This window comes from Amphiura filiformis, chromosome 19, assembly GCF_039555335.1.
Source record: "Amphiura filiformis chromosome 19, Afil_fr2py, whole genome shotgun sequence".
Classification (NCBI taxonomy): Eukaryota; Metazoa; Echinodermata; class Ophiuroidea; order Amphilepidida; family Amphiuridae; genus Amphiura; species Amphiura filiformis.
In genome coordinates, this window is record NC_092646.1 from 23690777 (window position 1) to 23712280 (window position 21504).

The 21504-nt window shown below is 36.2% G+C and overlaps 1 protein-coding gene across 5 annotated transcripts in view; it reads left to right on the top strand.

The window, feature by feature from the left end:
• The first annotated feature begins 3152 nt into the window (after nt 1-3152).
• The window catches only part of LOC140141081 (SPARC-related modular calcium-binding protein 1-like), a 119414-nt gene continuing 101062 nt past the window's right edge, over nt 3153-21504 (top strand). For 3 of the 5 annotated variants that reach the window (XM_072162853.1, XM_072162857.1, XM_072162854.1), the window contains exons 1-3: nt 3154-3845; nt 18200-18392; nt 18968-19189. In XM_072162853.1, the coding sequence (XP_072018954.1) occupies nt 3744-3845; nt 18200-18392; nt 18968-19189 (517 nt within the window). In that variant the 5' untranslated portion in view covers nt 3154-3743. Of the gene's footprint in view, nt 3846-18199; nt 18393-18967; nt 19190-21504 lie in introns of all 5 variants that reach the window. The other 2 variants (XM_072162856.1, XM_072162855.1) reach the window with 2 other exon arrangements.

A 21504-nucleotide genomic window follows, 5' to 3' on the forward strand; every position in this document is an offset into this window, starting at 1 on the left:
CACCAATAATTTTGGTTTGTTTCCCCGTTTGTTTCCTTCTAATCAAGGCGTGGTCCCGTAAACATCCACCTGCTCTGCACACCTGTGTTAATTTGTACTCCTCATTACCACAGCAAACTTATATTGCACCATTAACAATTAAAACTAGGACCAAGGTGTCAAATTTCACACCTTAAAGAACAACAGCCTATTGTTACACCAATCTATAATTTCTTTATATTTATTCCTTAAATTATATTAAGTTTACCTTTATTAAATTAAATCAGCGATGTTAGTTGTCTGGTATAAGTGTTAGGCTATCTAATTGATTTGATACGTCAAAAACTGAACACTAGTTGTTTAGAGTGCGTAAGAGTAGGCCTACGTGACTTGGAATAAAATGGCGAATTGCAAATGTCGAAAACACGACATTAGCTGACATTACGTGTTTGATATGATATGAGAAGATTTGACAGGTAGAGTCACAAATTCATCAAAAATTTTTTTGTGTGTTTATGTTGGTTATTCAGGAACTTTGACAATCTTTAGTACGTAGCTGTGTCCGAGTGTTCCAACTAAAATGTCCCAAGAAAAGTTTTAAGCTTAGCGCCCTCTTTATTGATTCGTGACTATACACAACCAAACTCCTCAGCATAATACAGGCAAGTACAACCCCTCACACAGGTGCAGCGGAAACCTCTCGGGTCTCACTTTCTTGCGAGTGTTCGGAGCAACATGTATTAATGTGTTATTATAACTGAATAATGCGTCTATGTATATCAGATTCCTAATAATGAATTTTTCCAGTTTAAAAATAGGCCTAGGTTTAATTATATCATTCAAGAATCAAGTCGCGGGTTACATGCTTCTGTCTCTATCTATTAACTATTATCATTGTTATCTATTTATGATAAATAGCATTTATAAAACGAGTTTTTTTTTTTTTTTTTTTTTCTATTTCTACATCAATATCATTTCTCTTCATTATTACCATTCTATAGCATTTCCTACTCCGGCATAAGGACATACGAAGTGAACTTGGTTATGATTACTAATGTAAATGCCAATCTGACTTTATTCTGAGTGTTGTCTAAAAAGTTTTACACTGAGACTGTAGTTTCAAGGCAACATTTTGCGCAATTTAGAGCCCGATTTATTTGTTTAACAATAATTATCAGAAAAAAGAAAAGAAAGAAAAAAAAAACCCATTAATTTTCACTTTATAGGATAGAGGAAAGGAATTTCCAAACATTTTTATACAAAGGAAAAAAGCCGGAAAAAACACCAAACAGACAAACGAATAATAAGAATCCAATTATAGTAAAGACGGTTTAGGTCAAATTCAACTCTTAAAATGATGTGAAGCAGTCTTCTGCCTTATAAAGCATCGATTCCAGATCCAGAACAGCAGACGGACAGACAAACACACAGACAGACAGACAGACAAAACAAACAAGCAAAGAAATCAAATTGATGCCGGTTTATACGAAGGCAAAAAAATCATTAAACATCGGATGTTTCCGTTGAGCACACGAGCGGATGTTTTTTAATCGTGATCATGCCTACACTATTAAAATATTCCAATCGAATCAATTAGATCGTCTATCGCGTATTCCGTGAAATTCCTCGGCATCAATGTCAATACTAAAATCTATGATTGAACCAGGAAAGTTTATCAACTTTCCTGATTGTACGAAAGATCCCAGCAAACACAAAACGTTTTCGACATCATCCACAAAAGGCTAAAAAAGGTTGCTAAAAACGTTTAAATGTCGGGTTATAAAAAGGGCATAAAGAGTATACGTTTTCAAACGTTTTGTTTGAAAACACACTGCAACAATGTTTTTAAAATGTTTTCAAAATGTTATTGTAAAATATTTTTTGCCAAATATTTTGTCAAGACTTTAAATGACATTGTATTAGAATGTTTGCAGTAGGTTATTAAAAATGCCTGATACGAAAGATCCCAGCAAACACAAAACGTTTTCGACATCATCCACAAAAGGTTAGAAAAGGTTGCCATAAAACGTTTAAATGTCGAGTTATAAAAAGGGCATAGCCTATAAAGGGTATAAAACGTTTTCAAACGTTTTTGTTTGAAAACACACTGCAACAATGTTTTTAAAATGTTTTCAAAATGTTATTGTAAAATATTTTTTGCAAATATTTTTTGCCCGAATATTTTGTCAACGCTTAAGTAACATTTGGAATGTTTGCAGTATAGGTTATCAAAAATGTTAAAAAAATATAACCCGACATTTAATGTTATTAAAACGTTTTATCTAAACCAAAATCCAAACTTATATAACCTGTTTAAAACGTTTTGAAAACGTTTCTGTGTTTGCTGGGAGAATGATCAAATCATAGACTGTAGAATGTATAAAGATTTTGAAACAAAAATAATAATGGGTTTTAATATTTTGACATTATTTGGTGTACGAATGTGTAAAAGAAAAAAAAACTAAAACAAAATCTATGAATGATGAGACCTTAAACATTTTACTTGAAAGGTGGGGTAGAAAGATAAAATTTAGCCTAAATGTGATCCTAAAAATTGTGATCCTTTTGTCATTTTGCGTATTTTGCTTAAGCTTTTGCTGTAAATTTTTTGAAAATATGGACTACAGCTATATGTAGGCCTATCGTATTTAGTGCAATAAATTTCGATAGTCATTTACAGGACATTATTTATTGTTAACAGATTTTGTAAAAAAAATGTTGTCAGTGTTTTCAATTTTCTTACCCTACTTTTTTTTTCTTAGCTATCACCTGTTCGCATGAAACGAAAGATGACAATACCACAGTTGTTCTGATTATATTGTGTCCTGAACAAAATCTATTCTAAATGATGTCACGTTTGTTTCGTAATGTTTAATATATTTCCCGATAATCCAATCTTGTTTTGAACAAATAATTTCAATTGTTAATTTGCTTGTTGTACAGTGCAGGTGTTGAGAAACTCAGCTTATCGTTCAAAAATCATTATTTGCTATATAAATACAATAAATAGTAACCATTCATTCATTTATTTAAAGCAGCTCTCCTTAAGAGCTCTTAAGAGCCTCTTTCACAAATTGTGTAACTCATACTTGTGTACAGACGTGCGGTATTAGAATCAGGCACAATTTGCCAATCGGTTTTTGAAGTGGAACAAAGCGTATAAGAGTTGAGTGAGTGTGTTTTGCTTTCGCTGTGTGGCTGATTGGCTCAGTAAGTTATATGTGTTGGTATGTAGCGGATAGACTCACTGCATTTGCAAGTTGGTAATCACAGAGCAAGGAACACCGTTGGAGCCGTGTTGCGCCGTCTTCGTCTCGAGCCAGGATCCTTCCCCCAAATGCCGCATCCAGCCGTAGGCACCCGGTAGTAGTCCATGGATTTTATATAAAACGCAGAAAACCTCGAGGATTTTTTTTAAACCAAAGCGTGCATGATTTATACAAGTTTGGAAGTACTTACTCTGAGCATTTTTTTTCATTGACCATGTCTTTGAGGATGAAGGAGGAGTTGATTTTGAAGTTGGTAGTTGCGGAGGAGGCAAGCGCTATTTATTATTAACCTGTAGGGTACTCTAGCATCTACATCAATTTGTATATCAGCGGTAGAAACCAAATACACTACATGTGACTCGGCAGGTTATCCGTGAACTTCGTGATCCAAAGTCAATGCTACCAACTTGAACTACTCGGAACTATTATTATTACATTCCTTTTAAAATATTTAAACTGAAATTTAGTTTTCAGAAACTTAACAATATTATCACCATGCATGCTGTAATACAAAGGACATATCTACCAGTTTCTTTCTTCTGTGGACTTTTTATGTTGTACATCGTTGTCACGTCGCAAGGGTCGTTCGCTACACGGGTAAGTACTAACATTACTAGTAATCAGTCATATCTAAAATAATTGACACAGGTGTCTAAAATATTTTCTTATTATACTTGTATCAGAGATAGTTTTCAGACTTTTTTAGACTTGTCAGTGCCTGCAGTGCTTACTGATTTTAATATTGTAAAATATTGATATTTTCCAAGATTTTTCAACATTTTCCGGGGTTTTCATTATTTTCATCAATATTTTAAAAACTTTTGCAACATTTTCAGATTTGTTGAATTTGTCCTTTAAATGCGGAAGCATAAAAATTCAACATTAGGCCTACAGTAGTCCGAATAATCAGACCCAGAACAAAATATTAATTTCTGACATGATCGTGTACTGGGTCTGAACTGTTTCCATATGAAATCTTGATGGCAAATTGGACAATAGAAGCACATGGTTCTACGTGACAGCTTTTTAATCCCTATTCAGGTTACGTGAATCACGCTATTGTGGACCATCCTTCTGATACTTGAGTGTTTGGACAAGCGGAACGATTTTTTGTCTACCTCTCTGTTTGTAAACAAACCAGGAGGTCGAAATCGTCCTCCTCGCCGAATACGAAAGTCAGCGTAATAGTACGGCACTAGGCCTACAGCAGTTTCCATTTTCGTACTTTCAAAACTTTTTTTTAACGTCTTTTGACTTTTGAGCATATTTTCGATTATAATTCCCCATTGTGGAATAATAAGACATGAAACATTTCAAGAACTGTTTCAATATTTTCTATTTTTTCCAATATTTTATGATTGTTTAAGACAGTTTGCAACATTTACAGACATTTTAATCAGACGATACAGCCGTCTGACTTCGCTTATTGATCTTGTCCACCGGTGTGTGATACACGATGTATGATATTCATATCGTTCAATTTTCCCACGGATTTTTCTTCTTTTCATTGAGAAGCAAAATGTCTAAAAATGAATTGGATACTCATTATCTTTTATACAAGGGTCATTCAAAAAGTTCTGACTCAACCCTTAGATTTGGTAAGTTATTTTATTATTTCTTATAGGGTGACCAATCAATGCACTGACTTATATTGAAACGGTTCTTGAATTAAAACTTGGACTGTCGGAATGTCTTCATATTAGTCAATCCTTAGTAATAAATTATGCATTTGACTTTTAGGCCCTTTTTTAGGGAAGCGTCATCTTCATATCTCCAGTGACGTAGCTATGTGGACCCGCAGAGATTTCCCCTGGATTTTTTTCCTGGGGAAAAATGGGGATCGACGTTAAAGAGTAAAGTGTCATTAAATGATTGAAAATAGGACAAAAAAGTGACAAATGTGGACGAAATTTGACTTTGCCCCCCACGATGGGACAAAAATTTGACAACTGGGGACGAACATTTGGCTTGCTTTGCCCCTCCATAGAAAAAGGCTGTAATGCCCCTTGTGTACCCTTACATCACATGATTACCCACTCCTTGCTTGAAGCATACAATGTAGGGTCTATGGCTAAAATAATTACTAGCAATTCCAACTACTTGTCATTGTAAAATATTATGAAACCTGAACTGCATCCATGGCGTTTTTTTTTAAATACATTTCTTGTTTGTCGCTATACCATGCATATAATACACATGCAGAACTTTTTGAATGACTTGTATTTTGTATGATTCAGAAAATAAGTGAAGAAGAAAATGAAATGGCAAGTCAATGCAACTTTTTTCCGAGCCTGAGAAATTTGGGCACACTTTATTTGACATGCACTTGTCAAATAGTTTCTTTCTTTTCTGCCGATTTTGTTGTTTGGTGACACGCTTTCAATCTGGTACTTTTATAAACATGAAAGGCCTATTCAGTGATCCCAGCGAAAGTGCAAAAAACAAATTTTTTATAAACTGTCTAAAAAAGTGAAGAATAAGTCATTAAAATTTTCATAATGTATTTTTGAAATAAAAAATTTGGCAAAAACCAAAAAATAGCAGACAAAGTTGAAGCTCCATAAATTCAAATACCTGTAGCTAATTACAGATTCGTGTAAAATATTAAATATGTCATTAATTTTTGTCTTTATTACAACAGCTTTCGGCTTATAACCACTAGCTAGCATGTTTGTTATGTTTGCACATTTATGACAATATCAAAGGTGCCAAGTCTGAAGTTTGATGCTTTTTGCGATCCTCCGGATGGTTGTTCTTAATTCGAATTCAGTTCACGTCCGCGATCCGTTGTATGATATTTTAATATTTTAAAAAATGTATTTTTTTATGCGATAGGCCCATATCTGATGGTCTTTTTAAAATCTCGGTTTTAGTTCATGGTTTTAAATGAAATAATTGTGTATTGCAATTTCCTTCGCATCTAGATGTAGTAAATGTACTTCTTTTTTCACTATCTATTTTTACCGTGCTTTTAAAATTGCATTATAATGATACTTCTTAATTGGTTTTATTTTAAAGGACGTTTTTTTGGGCTCGAGCAAGCTGACATATGAAAATTCTGAGAGAGTAAAATTCATTTTTATGTAGACCTAAATATCCTTAGTGTATTATTTATTATTATTAACTATATGCCAAAATGTCGTTGAACACATATTTTTTGCATGTATTTGCGATCTGGATTTTTTTGCGATATACACTGTAATCATTAATGTAAATTATACTCAATTGACAAAATGAAATTAATGATGCGCAAAATGAATCAATTTAATGCCCTCGTGATCATGTATGGTGACAGGGAAACTGGGTCGGGGATGGGAATGAGATTCACAACCCATTGCTTCATTAATGTTTCGTAGAACTCGCATGGGAAACTGAAACATGAGTTGAGAAATTAAATCAGTTATCATCATGATCATGTTAGGTCTTTGGTCTGGAGGATGCGTCAAAGCTTTGAGACCAGGGAAGTGAGATGAGATCAAACTTCCCTGTTGAGACGATGTCGCAAACAGTGGCGTAGATTTTCTTTTTGACATTGGGGGGGGGGGGGGTGGGGTTGGAAACAATTCTTGAAGTTTACCGAATTCAGCACCTTTTGGCGAAAAAATAAGTTTATGGTACAAATTTTGCCATTTTGAAGCAAAAATGTTGAAATATGGTGCAAAAGGGAATAAATTCGCGCGAAGCGTGAACAATTTTGCACTTTGGGGGCTAAACATGCTAAAATGGACAAATATATGAGGCTAATTTGGTCAGAAACCCACATACAGGCGTCAACATTGGGGGGGATGATTGTATGGACCATCCCCCCTGACAAAATATTAGGGGGGGGGATAAATCCCCCACCCCTGGATTTATACGCCTATGATCGCAAATAATACGGTATAGACATGATAGATATGGGGGGGTGATTGAAGGATTGGTTGATTTATGATTGATTGATCGATTGATTAAGATGTTTGTGGTTGGGTAGTTGCGTGGTAACGAGTATACAAATGAGTGAGCGAGGCCCTAGGCTACTAGTGAGTGAGGGGTGCCCGGGTGGGTGAATGAGAGTTAGCGAGATAGTGAGCAGTCGAGTTAGGCTAAAAATCCCGCGGCCAAAATGAATAAATAAATGAAAGTACGTTACAAAGTGGCCGCGTGCGTTCGTTTGTCGGTGTGCATTTGCCTCGGAGTCTGAATGTAGATAAAAAAATAAATTTTAATTAAAAAAAAATAAATAATAATAAAACCGTTGGTGAATTGTCTTGTTTTATTATGTGATTGTGTTCAAGAAGGGGCAAGTTTTGAAAGTTTTAAAGCTTCACGAGAGCGATTTCAACCAATCAAATCGGTTTTAGCTTCCCGAGTGTTTGTGATTTGATTGGTCAAAAGTCGCAGAAGTTTGCGAAACTTTCAACCAATCAAATCGGTTTTAGCTTGATCATGTGATCGATGATTGAAAAGTAAATAAACAAGATGGCCGCGCCCACGAAGTTGTACGTGTGGTCATTGTCCCGAAGATGGTAAATATCGTTTTCGTGCAAGAAACCTTTTGGTGAATGTGGCACTTGACAAATACTAAACATATGAAATGTAAGTTACTGAACTGTTATCGAAGCTAGTGTGTTTGAAAATATCGTGTAATCTTGCCTGGCTAGAGAACGATATAAAATGATAAAAGCTTAAAAAATTTAAAGTCTGAAGACTGTTGAATTCGGAAGCCAAATCCTCGGACCGTATTAGGCGTGATGCAGATGATGCTTCATGGTGGTCATCTCTACTATAATCTACCTATCTATAATCAATTGCAGTAAACCTTAGACTGCGTTGGACCCGGGGCGTTGGACGCACTTGTCAGACTCCGAGTCCGATTGGCGTCTGAGGCGATCTGCTGTTGCCGAGAATGAACTGTGGGAGCCGTACGCATTGGGCATTCCTTTAATTTAGGGTTTTTTATTTCTACATGTAATAGCTGCCTTCTGCACTGGTTAGGGTTATGATTAGGGTTATAACACTGTACTTCCACAAGGCAGCTATAACATGTAAAAATAAAAACCCCTAAAGTAAAGTCTAAAGTCGTAAAGAAACACCACACATTGTTAGCTCAGAATTTGCAACATCACGGTAGTCGTGCTCGTCAAAGATTTACTGCAAAATACTATATCATATTGTTTGTGTTTTCTTCACTTTTGAGAAATTGCCTTGTGCCCTTCTCAAATTGTCAACAGTCATAACAGTTGTCATGATGATGCCCTTTGAAATATTACAAAAAATTGCAGTGTGCCACTTTGCCTTTTCAATGAAAATCCAAGGCAATTATCAACTTGCCCTAAAAAATGTTGACATTCTCCTTCAGATCTGATGTTGTGGATGGAAATAACAACAACATTAAAAGCTTTGATGGATAAGTTTTAAAATAGACAGATGAATCATCTTCACTTGTTGTTGTGGAGAGCTAAAGAGAGACCCTCAAGCGGAGGCTCCCTAGATACTGAAAGTCTTGATTATATAGGAGGGAGGGAGCGTATGTACTCCAGCATGCCCAAGGCTATTTTCACCTGAAGATTAACTACGCTCCGATGTAAAAATGCATGATCTGTTATGTTATTGGATGAGCACAAACTGTATTTTTGCTTTTGATTTGAAGCTATCTGCAATACAGGTAAAGAACAGTATTTGTTTTGGTATATACTTGTAGATATGTCACTTTTTACTCAGAAAACTAAAGTGAGTGGGTTGCAATAGCACCAGCCTGACAAGACTAGCCCAGCTGAATGAATAAACATGAATACATATTGTAATTTCAAATGTGTCATCTTCATGAATCTGCCCAGCAGGGATTGATCGCCCCCTCAGAATCCATTTGGACGCTCCAAGCCGTAGTTCAAGCCATTATTTTATTTCAAAGTGTTCTATGTTTGGATGCCCTATTGTACAGACATATTCTATAAAGTGTCTGAACCTGAGGTGCCATCGCTGTCTCTCGCTACCGTTCAAGGTCTCGGTCGGAACGCTGCAGGGCTCAATTATTTGGGTGGATAAAAATGAGAAAAACTGTTTCAGAGTGTACTATGTGTCCATGTTCTATTAGCGTTATGTCAAACTTGTCAAGGTTACGGAACACTGCAGGGCTGTATATCTTGAGTGGATTGTGTGGTGAGTGGGGGGACTTATCGATTTATTGAAAGAAATTTGTTTGCCATTTCAACAAGGACTAAAAATTACGGTTGTTTCGAGCCAGGTTAAAAAAAAGCGCCTGTGTCCATGTTCTATTAGCGTTACATTGTATGTCAAGTTTGTCAAGGTTACTGAACACTGCAGGGCTGCATATCTTGAGTGGATACAATGGCAAATTGTGTGGTGAGTGGGGGGAACTTATCGATTTATTGAAAGAAATTTGTTTGCCATTTCAACAAGGTCTAAAAATTATGGTTGTTTGAGCCAGGTTAAAAAAAAAAATTTAATTTTAAAAGGGCTTTTGACCAGAATTGCACAAAATATGACTGTTGAGAATTAAAATTTTTTTAAATACAATATTCTTTTATCTTCTGTGTTAAAAAAAAATACAGTTGGGTGGATAAAATCACAGATACTTACAAGTGTTTTAACCCTATGAGAACTACCTGCCAATTGGTCAAAAAGAAGTTTTCATTATCAATTGGACCAATCAGCAACATTGTTAGAATAATTTCACCACACAAAAAAATTGGGGTGAATTATTTGCAAAGCTTCATTCTGATTGGTGATTAAAGTGAAGAATGAAGATATCATGCAATTGACCAATCAGAGGCAATACATCGGTAGGTAGTGCTCAGGGGTTAATAAGTGGTCGCATGTCATAAGTTGGGTACAATTTCCATTACATGGTCAAAAATGACAAAAAATGAATTTTTTGATATGTTGTATATATTGACAACCTCTAACAATTAACACCACTTTTAACCTTAGCACATGCTTAATTTTTGAGATAATGCTTAATTACTAATTAATTAATACACAGGCGTCTATGTAAATCTCAATTTTCAAATGCATTTTTCTCAAATCGGACCTCAATTACAAAAATGACTGTAAAATTGTTATTTTATGCAAGAATGTCATCAGATTTAGAGGATATGTTCTCAATACATTAATGCTTGAAATGAACTATTTAAAATAATTGTATGTATGTTTATTACATTGTGGAGGTCAATGACCTTTTTACGAGTAATTAGCGAGATGGTTATTATATTGTTGAGGAAATGAATATCAAGAAGAGAAATGTACATTAGCAAATTGCTAAAAATATTGAAATTCAACTACGGTTTCATTAAAAATGAAAAAAAAAATATAACCCTTTAAGGTGGTACTACACCCCTTGATAAATTTGTGAATATTTTTGCATTTTTCTCAAAAAATAATATCACTGGTAACAAAAGTTTATGTATATTATAGGGGTAAGGAATCCAGTTACTACACTGGAATGTCAGTGACTCAAGACAAGCGGTACGTTATTTATGATAAGAAAAGAGGTACCGCTAGAATGTACCTCATTTCTTAACATAATAATGAACCCATTGTCTTGAATCACTGAAATTTCAGTGAAGTAATTGGATTCCATGCCCCTATAAGATACATATAACTTTTGTTACCAGTGTGTAGTTACAATGTACTTATTTGAGAAAAATGCAAAATTAGTCACAAAATTAATCACAGGGTGTAGTACCACCTTAAATATAGTCAGTAATTGTTTTAGGTGTACAAATTCAACATTCAAAGCTTTCAATACATCATACCCTCACTAGATTTGAAAAAGTAACCAGTAGTTTTGACATGCTGACATGTGAATTTTCACATAGGCCCTATTGCACACTCCCGCATCCGCCTGCTCCACATCCGCCTGCTCCTCCACCCCTGGCATTTTTCATTTCAACTGATGTGATTTTTTTACTGAATAATGTATAATTATATGCTTCAGTAGACTGAAAGAGTATAAAATTAGGCTTAAAATGAGGTATCAACCACTGCTGTAGGATATCGGGTTACGGAAAGCCAATCAAATTTGTATTGAAATTTTCAGAAAAGTGTAATCCCTCCACCCTTTTTGCATACCCAACTTATGACATGCGACCAAGTATCTGTGATAAATAACACCTGTAATGTGGTTGATATATTTTTATATTTATTTTACATCATGTATATTCACTCTGGAAAAGGTTTTTTTTTGCCTTCTTTCCTACAAAGTCCTTTGTGAAAACATTATTAAAAGAAAAAATACAAATAAAATAAACTTAATATGGTACCGGTAACAGCGATATGGCTCACACAAGGCTGATATAATTTCAAACTTATAGTTTATGAACAATTATCAAAAATGGAAGCATATTACAGAGAGAACATTAAGGTGGTACTACACCCCTGATAAATTTTGTGACTAATTTTGCATTTTTCTCAAAAAACACTGGTAACAAAAGTTATGTATATTATAGGGGCAAGGAATCCAATTACTTCACTGAAATTTCAGTGATTCAAGACAAGTGGTTCATTACACATGTTAAGAAATGAGGTACATTCTAGCAATACTAGCACTTGTTCAGTGCCTGTATGGGACCATGACAACCCCTCTCTGACATTACAAAACGCTACGTGCCTCGCTGCTCGGCGTAATGCGCCCTGCTGCGTGTCTCGGCCGAGGAACTAGAGCTAGTTCTATAGCGGTACCCCTTACCGTCATTCTTCTATGATGATAATGCTCAACAGGAACAAATAATAGATCAAAACATAATAGCAAATAAATTCAATTCTTATTTTGCTAATGTTGGTCCTAACCTAGCCCGCAAAATTCAGACTCCTGGTGCAAATTTTCATACTTTTCTGCACAATATTAATTCCCCAAATAATTCTCTGTTTTTTACTCCAACTGACCCAGAGGAAATAATAGATATCTGCCGTTCATTCAAATTGGGTAAAAGTAGTGGCTTTGATGAAATACAACCCGATATTATTAAATATGTCCGCACAATCATAGCTTCTCCTCTTTCTCATATAATTAATTTGTCATTAACCACCGGCATTGTCCCAAATCAGTTAAAAATGGCCAAAGTTATTCCTATTTTCAAGAACGATGACCGGCACAAATTTTGCAATTATAGGCCAATATCCGTCCTCCCTATTTTTTTTTTTTTTTTTGAGCGAGTTGTGCACAATAGATTATATGGTTTTATTTCAAGTTTAAATATTTTGCATCAATCTCAATTTGGTTTCCGCCCAAAACATTCTTCTTTTATGGCTATTATGGATGCATACAACAAAATTGTCACTGACTTAGATAACAATCAGCACAGTGTTGGTATCTTCCTGGACCTCTCGAAGGCATTTGACACGCTAAACCATGACATTCTTCTATCTAAACTAACTCATTACGGTTATGCGTGGTGTTGCCTTGAGTGGTTCAGGAACTATCTCACGAATAGGCCACAATATGTTTCATTTAATAACGTTAAATCATCATTAATTCATTCAACTTGCGGCGTTCCTCAAGGCTCAATTTTAGGACCATTACTTTTCATCCTGTATTTGAACGATATTGTTTACGCCTCAAAGTTTTTCAAATTTATAATTTTCGCAGATGACACTAATCTCTTGGCGTCCCATAAAGACTTCACCTATCTTATCAACACAATAAATCAAGAATTATGTAACATTTCTAACTGGCTTAGGCAAATAAATTATCACTCAACATAAATAAAACAAAATACCTTATTTTTAAAAACAGATTTAGCAATCGAAGGTATCACAATTCAGCCATATATGTTGACAATGTATCAATTTCAAAGGTTTCTTCTATCAAATTCCTTGGAATTACACTGGATGAGTCCCTTACTTGGAACCACCACACAACATATATAGCTAATATTGTGTCCAAATATTCTGGTATTTTATTTCGGCTCAAACATGTTCTACCTTTAAAAACATTGTTTACATTATATATAAGTCTGGTTCTGCCACACATTAATTATTGTAATATTATTTGGGCTGATCAAAATAACTGTAACTTAAACAAAATTCACATTAAGCAAAAGCGAATAATTCGATTGTGTTCAAATTCTCACTTTCTTGCCCACACTCCGCCCTTTTTGCTTCATTCAATAGTCTCACAGTTTATGATATCCACAAACTGCAGAAAGCAATTTTCATGTATAAATTTTATAATGATCTTCTACCAGATATTTTTGCAAATTATTTTATTAAAGCTAGTACGATCCATGCATATAATACTAGGTCTTCGGAAATGTATAGAGCTCATCATTTTAAAAATGATTTAGCCCGTAACAACACTGTTAGACGACAAGGGCCTATACTGTGGAACAATATTAGTTTAAATACCAAAAATTCACTTACTCTGACAAGCTTCAAAAATAAGTACAAATCTGAGTTATTATCTCGTTATAAATAATTTAGTTAGTTTGTGTAATATTTCATGTAATTTCAAAATTATTATTACTATTATGTATAATAGGTAATCTTAAACCATAGCCAACATTGTCTGTCTCACGTGTCCTGTCCGGTCTTTGTCTGCACATAATTATGTCCTGATACGTCTCTTGATTGTGTTTCGTTCTGAATGTTTAACTTAATATTGTAAAGGGTGGCCAAAAATGGTCGAGCTCTGCTCTGTTTGGTCTCCTACCATATGATTTTGCTTTACTTTGTAATAATTATATAAAGGTGAAATAAACTGAAACTGAAACTGAAATTACAGTGTAGTAACTGGATTCCTTGCCCCTATAATATACATGTAGTACCCCTGGATAATCACACTATAATCGGATACTGAATTAAAAAGATTAGTTTGCGTATGACGATCAACTCCCCACAGCATGTGATTGGTTAGTAGCACGTAAAAGGATCTTGTGACCCATACAAGATCTGTAACTAGGGGCAAATAATTATTGCATAGCCCCCAATCTACATGTACAATAATAATATACCTGAGGGCTGGTGTTGGCAAAATTTTCAGTTTCTCATTACACATTTCAAACTTATAAAGATCAAATTTGTGATTTGTGTTGCAATGTTTTGTTTGATGTCTTACATGTAGAACATTTGACCCATATCTGGAATTGCTAGTAGTCATCATGGTCATCTAGTCGGTCACTCATACATCGACTGCTCAATGTTATAAGTTGTTTAAGTGCAATAGCTGCCATGTATAGCTGCCATGCAGATGGGTAGGCCTACAATATAGAGGCCTTGCATGTGACGTATCATCCCGTAAATATGGCGGACTACTCAAATGCATTCAACAAAAGCATGATTGCAATCTACCGTGACAGTTCGTCTCACACACATAACCCTGCACTACGATCAAATAGGTTGATGACAACATTTGATTGAATGGACTGCACTCCGCCATAACTACGGTGAAGGACACCGGTTCAAATCCTTTGTCTGGAGCCAATCGATAATTTCATGCAAGGCCTCTATACTGTGTGTGAATTGTCAAAAGTTCATAGGCCAGCTATTACACTTACCCACTTTTGGCACTGAACAGTTGACATGTACTTACTCTTAATAGTAGAGTAACATATACAGTAATTAATAATAGTAGTTGATAGGGGCCAAGCCAGCAATATATAATCTACCTGGGGGCTGGTGTTGGCGAAATTTCAAATTCTCATTTTCAAAATTATTCAGGTCAATTTGTGTTGCAATGTTTTGTTTGTGTTCTGGTGACCCATATTACCAATTACGAGACCTGTAAGAATAATATGCAGTACCAGAGTCGCAAGAAAATAAATTGTTACCAGTGGCATAGACTTTTTTGACATTGGGGGGGGGGGGGATGGGGGGGAATTTCTTTCTTTTTGATGTACATGTATAATGAATCCAGCACCTTTTGACGACAAAATAATTTGATGGTGCAAAAACGCGCAAAATGTTTTAGCACATTAAAGCTATATAATGGTAAAATATCAGAAACATGGTGCAAACGTGGAACAAAATCATGTGAAGAGCGCAAACATTGGCACTTTTTAGGCTAAAATGGCCAAATATGAGGTTACTTTGGTCAGAAACCATGTACAGGCATCAACAGCATTCAATTTACCTGGTATAGTAGTAGAGCAAAATGCTCCCCATTTTGGACAACCTGCTACACAAATTTCAGCTTGTATAGCAATTTTTTTACAATGTAAACATGTATGCGAATATCATTATAGAACACCAACTAAATAATCATGTTTGCGCTAAAATTGCTACCAAATAAATCGATCCCTGGGGTAGGGGAATCCCCTTGTAAAAAATATTGGGGGGGGGTAGGTATTTGTGGTAATCCCCCTGGGATCTATGCCTATGTTAGTTACTAAACTAAATTCTGAAACCATGTACAAATGTATTGGGAATGTTATTTCTTGGTTTTTTTTGTGATAATGAAAGACCGAAAATGTGCCAAATAGTATTTGGGTTGCAGTTTAGGATTTTGAAAGATAAAGTCACAGAAAACATTGATTATAAAAAGTACAATTAAAAAGTAGTGTGGGCAACAAAAAAATCCAAAGTTTAATGTGTATGTCTTCTCAGACGTCCCTATTGGAGAATATTGTGTATATGACGTATCATACCGTAAATATGGCGGGACTTCTCAAATGCGTTCAACAAAAGCATGCTTGCAATCTACCGCAACAGTTAGTCTCACACACATAACAAATGCACTACGATCAAATAGGTTGATGACAACATTTGATTGAATGGACTGCACTGCGCCATGATTACGGTGAAGGACACTGGTTCAAATCCTTTGTTTGAAGCCAATCGAATAAAAGCATGCAGGGCCTCTATATCAGTCTGAGGAACCTCACAGAAGATATGGATCCTTCTGACCAAGCAAGATCAGTCGGAAGTCGGAAATATTGATTTTGAGATATAGCCAAACAACGGAAGCATTTCCTTTTGTTTCCTATTGTTTTGGAAACTCTTTAACTGCTCACATCTTTTGAACTGGTTGACCAAATTCAATGGGGTTTTCTGACAAATGTAGCTTTACAAATGCTGTTAAAATACAATCATATAAGAAACTGAAAATTGAATATGCCTGACTTCAGACTGATTTGGCTTGATCATACCACATTTTACAATGTTTACCTCTAAATTGGAATATGAAACGGTGGGTTCATGAGATGTAACAACTGCTAGTCGGAGAAACTGTGTCAATGGTACACAGAATGAGTTCAGAGTCAATTACTACATTGAGAGAACCCACTTTGATCAGGTCTCCACATCATAGTGCCCCAGGGAGAATGCAGAAGAAGAGCATTTAAAAAACGGAAATGGGCGGTGAATTGGACTGTTCCATTTAAAATCCACACTCCCCCTGTGGAAGATTTTGGAAATATCTACCACAGGGGGAGTATGAATTTCAAATGGAATGAACACATTAGCAGCTCCATTTGAAACTCGCCCTCCCTCTTTCTCAGAGGGTGTATGAAATTCAAATGAAGCTACCTAATGTATTCATTCCATTTGAAATTCATACTCCCTCTGTGAAAGATATTTCCAAAATTTTCCACAGGGGGAGTGTGGATTTTAAATGGAATAGCCCAATTACCAAGATTGGATGTTCCCCTAGGGCCGTGTTAAACTATGTGGCACGATTATCTGTCTGCTAGTTCAAAGGCTGGTGCCTCTTATGGAGTTTTATGTCATTTATACATAGATATTATATGTATTGTATAACGGGATATTTTTGCAGGAGTTTAATTTTCATGCTCTTTGTGGTTAAACAGGCAGCCATGAATTTATAAACCTATGAACATATTTTTTACCTATAGACTTCAATATGTATCTGTTTCAAACTGTGAATAAAAGTAACCACAAAAATGTGCTGAATGGTTAAAATCGCGAAAAATATCCCCACAAAAATAACCCGTTTTTAAAGTAGAGAGCATGGGTTATGAACCTTACATAAAGCGTGTGTACCAATTTAAAGCATAGATCGGCAGGATTGTAGATTTATAGCATAGTTGTGAAGTATAAATTGGGGATAATAGTGCCGAATTACAAAACCTGCTACTTTGAGTCCGACTTTGAGGCTCGGATGGGTTCCTGGGTGATGTAAAGATGTACATGTTCCATTTAGTGCATTATGTCTATTAAAATGAAACAGGGGTGCTCTTATTTTGTTCAGTGTGCAAATTTTCAGGGGAGCCATGGTTTGTTTGGTCATGATCAAGCCCGTATGCAGGGGGGGGGGTGGTGCAGGGTGTGGTAGGTAGCACCTTCCCCAAACTCCACAAAGGTCCCCTCCAAAAGTGGGAGAAAAATGGAAAAAAGTCCACTTATTGGTTGTTCAAAGAGGGCAATTTGAGGGGGTTTAGGTACACTTTTTACAAGGGTCTGGTTATGATCCTTGGAGTGGAACCAATATAGGCCTACATTTTTAAAGTACAAAGTTTTAAATGCTCCACTTTCCACTTAGGTGGATTTCATTCTATAATATTAGAAATTGGAATGTGATCTGTTTTCAATCAATGTCTCAAAATACCTGGGTATGTTAAGAAAATTCAACGTTATTTCAGGGATCACGGTGGCCGAGCGGAACAGGCTCTGACTTATAATCGGAAGTTTGCGGGTTCGAGCCCTGGCGACGCCATCGTGTTGTGCCCTTGAGTAAGGCACTTTATCATCTCGATTACTCCTCTACACCCAGGTGTATAAATGGGCACCGGTATTCTTAAATGCTGGAAAGGTAACAGACTCACTGAGGAGGAGGTGTAGCGGTCCCCCGAAAAAGGTGCGGTCACTGGACATTTGTGGTTAATCTTTATTTAGCAATTAGAGTGTGTGAGTATAGTTTGGTAAGAAAAAAGCAGGTCCTAAGTTCCTAACGTCAGACTAAAATAAAGGGCTTATATGTCAAGCCTCGCCCTCAGTTCATCTTTTGTAATTTTTCAAAAAACATACATATAGCAGTTGTGTTTTTTTCCTCATTTCAGTTCCCACTCACAAATGAAGATGTGTCATCAAGAAGTAGCAAAAGTGTCAGCTGTATCAAAGATTGTAGTCAAGCGAAAGCGAGACCGATATGTGGTAGTGACGGGCGAACATTCAACTCAAGGTGTGACCTAAAGAATGCAAGATGTATAGGGAGGAGAATTAGAGTGAGACACAAAGGACCGTGTCCAGTGGGTAAGTAGGGGGTGGGGTGTGTTTGGGGTGTGGGGATGGGGATGTATCAAAGGTTGTAGTCAAGTGGAAGCAAGACAGATATGTAGTAGTGATGGGCAAACATTCAACTCTTAAGTGTGATTTAAGAATGCAAGAGATATAGGATGGATAATTACGGTCGTGTCCAGTGGGTAAGGGGTATGTGTGTGTCCAGTAGGTTAGTAGTGTGCTTAGGTGTTTGCCAGCAAACAAGGACACACACTCGCACTTTACATTTAAACCGTGGACCACTCTGCAATGGGGGGACTGTCCTCGGTTCTTGGATGTCTACAAATGACCACAATTGCACTTGCTAGGTTAAATGTCATACACACAAAAATACACAAACAAAATGGCGGGAAACGTCCTTGGTATGTCGATTGAGTATTGATTCAGACTACCATGTTTGTATAGTCCTAAACAGCGTCCACGTTTGGAGGCAATTACATATGGGTGGGTGTATGTGTGAGTATGAGGGTGTGGGGAGGGGTTTCTATCAACTCTGCCCTCCTCTGGGTTACTTTATTCAGCTTATTTGTTGATCTCTTCTTTTGCAGAAAAATCACGGTGTTTAACAGAGCGTGCTGCCACACAGCAGCTTGCAGAGACATCCACAGCGGGTGTCTTCATCCCGCAGTGCAATCCTGATGGCAGTTACGCCACTGTACAATGCCATGTGTCATTCGGCTATTGCTGGTGTGTTACTGAAGACGGTAGACCGATACCGGGCTCATCGGTTAGAAACCAAAGACCGCTTTGCAATGGGGAAGAAAATATTGGTGAGTGATCTGAAATTTCATAGTTTTCAAATTTGAAGAGAGCTGAGGAGTACTTGCCAAATGTCTATCGCAAAAGTATTTGTGCAACTGCACCATTAGTGCTCTTTGTTTCCACATTGCAATAAAGTTTGCTGTACATCGAGGCATTGGTGCCAATCCGGCTTGAAATGTGGGGGAGGGGGGACTGTCGGCCTGAATTGTCAAAAAGTGGCTGAAAAGAACAAAAAATGGGTCATTTTGGTGGGGGACACATCCCCCTGTCCCCCCGGGATTGACGCCCATGGTTCAAGGCATTTGGGCGCTGGGATAGTATTGGTTTTTTTTTTTTTATAGTTTTTTTTTGTGTTTCTCGATTTCATATTTTTTTATTCTGATCTCTGTAACTGCTGACTTGGTTATCATGGTTTAGAGAAGTATCAGAGAAAATTGCTGATCCCAATTTTTATCACGTACATTTTGTAACTGCTCTCAACAACAAGAAGTTCTCAATCTATTAAAGGCTCTGTTAGTGATCTTTCTAGATTGTGGCAGCTAGTGGTAAAACTAATACAGTCCAACCTCTTTTATCCGGCCATGATGGGACCAAGCATTGTCCGGATAAGCGAAAAATCCGAATAAGTGAATTACATGTAATTCTGTATTGAAAGTTCCCAAGGACTGAAATTGTGACAACAAAAGATTGGGCTAATATGGGATAATAGGACTAAAAGATGGCTTTAGAGTGCTTTATGCAACATAGATATGCCATTCTAAGTATTCAGAGCATGGAATTAAGGTGGTAAATCATCAAAAACATGTTTTCCTGTGAAGATTTCACAGCCGGATAACAGAGAGATCCATATAAAAGAGGTCCGGATAAGAGAGGTTGGACTGTAGTGTCTTTAATGCTCTGCATGCTAGTCATAAGCTTCAACATAAAAAGACCAAGTTTTGAGAAATTTTCTCAAAATATCAAGAGCTATCTTAAGAACCACTGAACCAATACTAGGCTTGTTTGTACTCATTCTAATGCATTTTTCATGCTGATTCCAAATATGGTCATGAAAATTTACATTTCTGAAGTTTTTGAATTAAAAAAAAAAAATTGAAACATGTCGTCTGCAGTCGACACCCGCGTGAAGAGAGTTAAGTATCCCACTTGTTGACTTTGCTAACTAAACTTATATCTGCTTAAGCATCCTCTTTCAGCGTGTACTTTTGACCAAAAACCTACGATTTAAGAGTATCTTGTGCATGAATTCATTTGATCATACGACAAGATCTTGGCAAGTACTCAACCACAAACTGAAGTATGAATTAGTAATGTTTTTGTCTTCTAGTTGTATAGCTCCAAACACTCCTGGTGTAGATAGTAAACAAACAAATAAACACTCAGATAAAATACAGACAAACAAGAATGAGGCCGCATGCTATTTTTTATTTTCATATCTAATGCTTGTCAATGTAAATTTATGAAACATGAACTTCATCCATGGCATTGTCTTTTTTAAAGACATTGCTTGTTTTATGTTGAAAAATGTAAAAAAAAATCAATACTCACCAGTTTAAAGTTTTAAAAATTAAACTTATAGAACTCTATTCAGATCTGCTAATGATATTATTTATCAAGAAGCAATCAATCGTAATTTGATCATGGCAAGAGGAAATCGAAGAAAAAGCAGTATGGCTTAGATGGCTTTGAAAGGGCTTAAATGTTAAGTCGCTGGGGAGAAGATCGTACATGATTATAAATGGCTGCTGTTAGCATCAATAGAAATGTGCCACATTGAATGCCATTTTATAAAATGGGCTCTACAGAGTGAAAACAGTTTTTGAACTGGTTGTGGGTGTTTACTAGGATAACCAAATGGACTCATTCCTGATGACGTAGTTTAATATTGACAATTTAACCCCCTGAGCACTGTCTACCTGCCGTTCTAACATTACCTCTGATTGGTCAATTACGTGATATCTTCACTTTAATCACCAATCAGAATGGAGCTTAGCAAATAATTCTCCCCAATTTTGTGTGGTGAAATTATTCTAACAATGTTGCTGATTGGTCCAACTGATAATGAAAACTTCTTTTTGACCAATAGGCAGGTATAGTTCTCATAGGGTTAACAATCACTCAAAATGTGGCCTCTAGTTGTGGAGTATGAGTTTCAGTACCTATATATGTGACGTGTCATGTCAAAAGGAGACACTTTTGGGCAGGTTATCAATTTTGAGGTTTTTACATATCTTAAATAAAGATATTTTGCTCCACAACGCCGTTTTTCCCAATGAAATTGGACATTCCTAAGCGAAGATATTGAGTTCGTAAGTTATGGTTT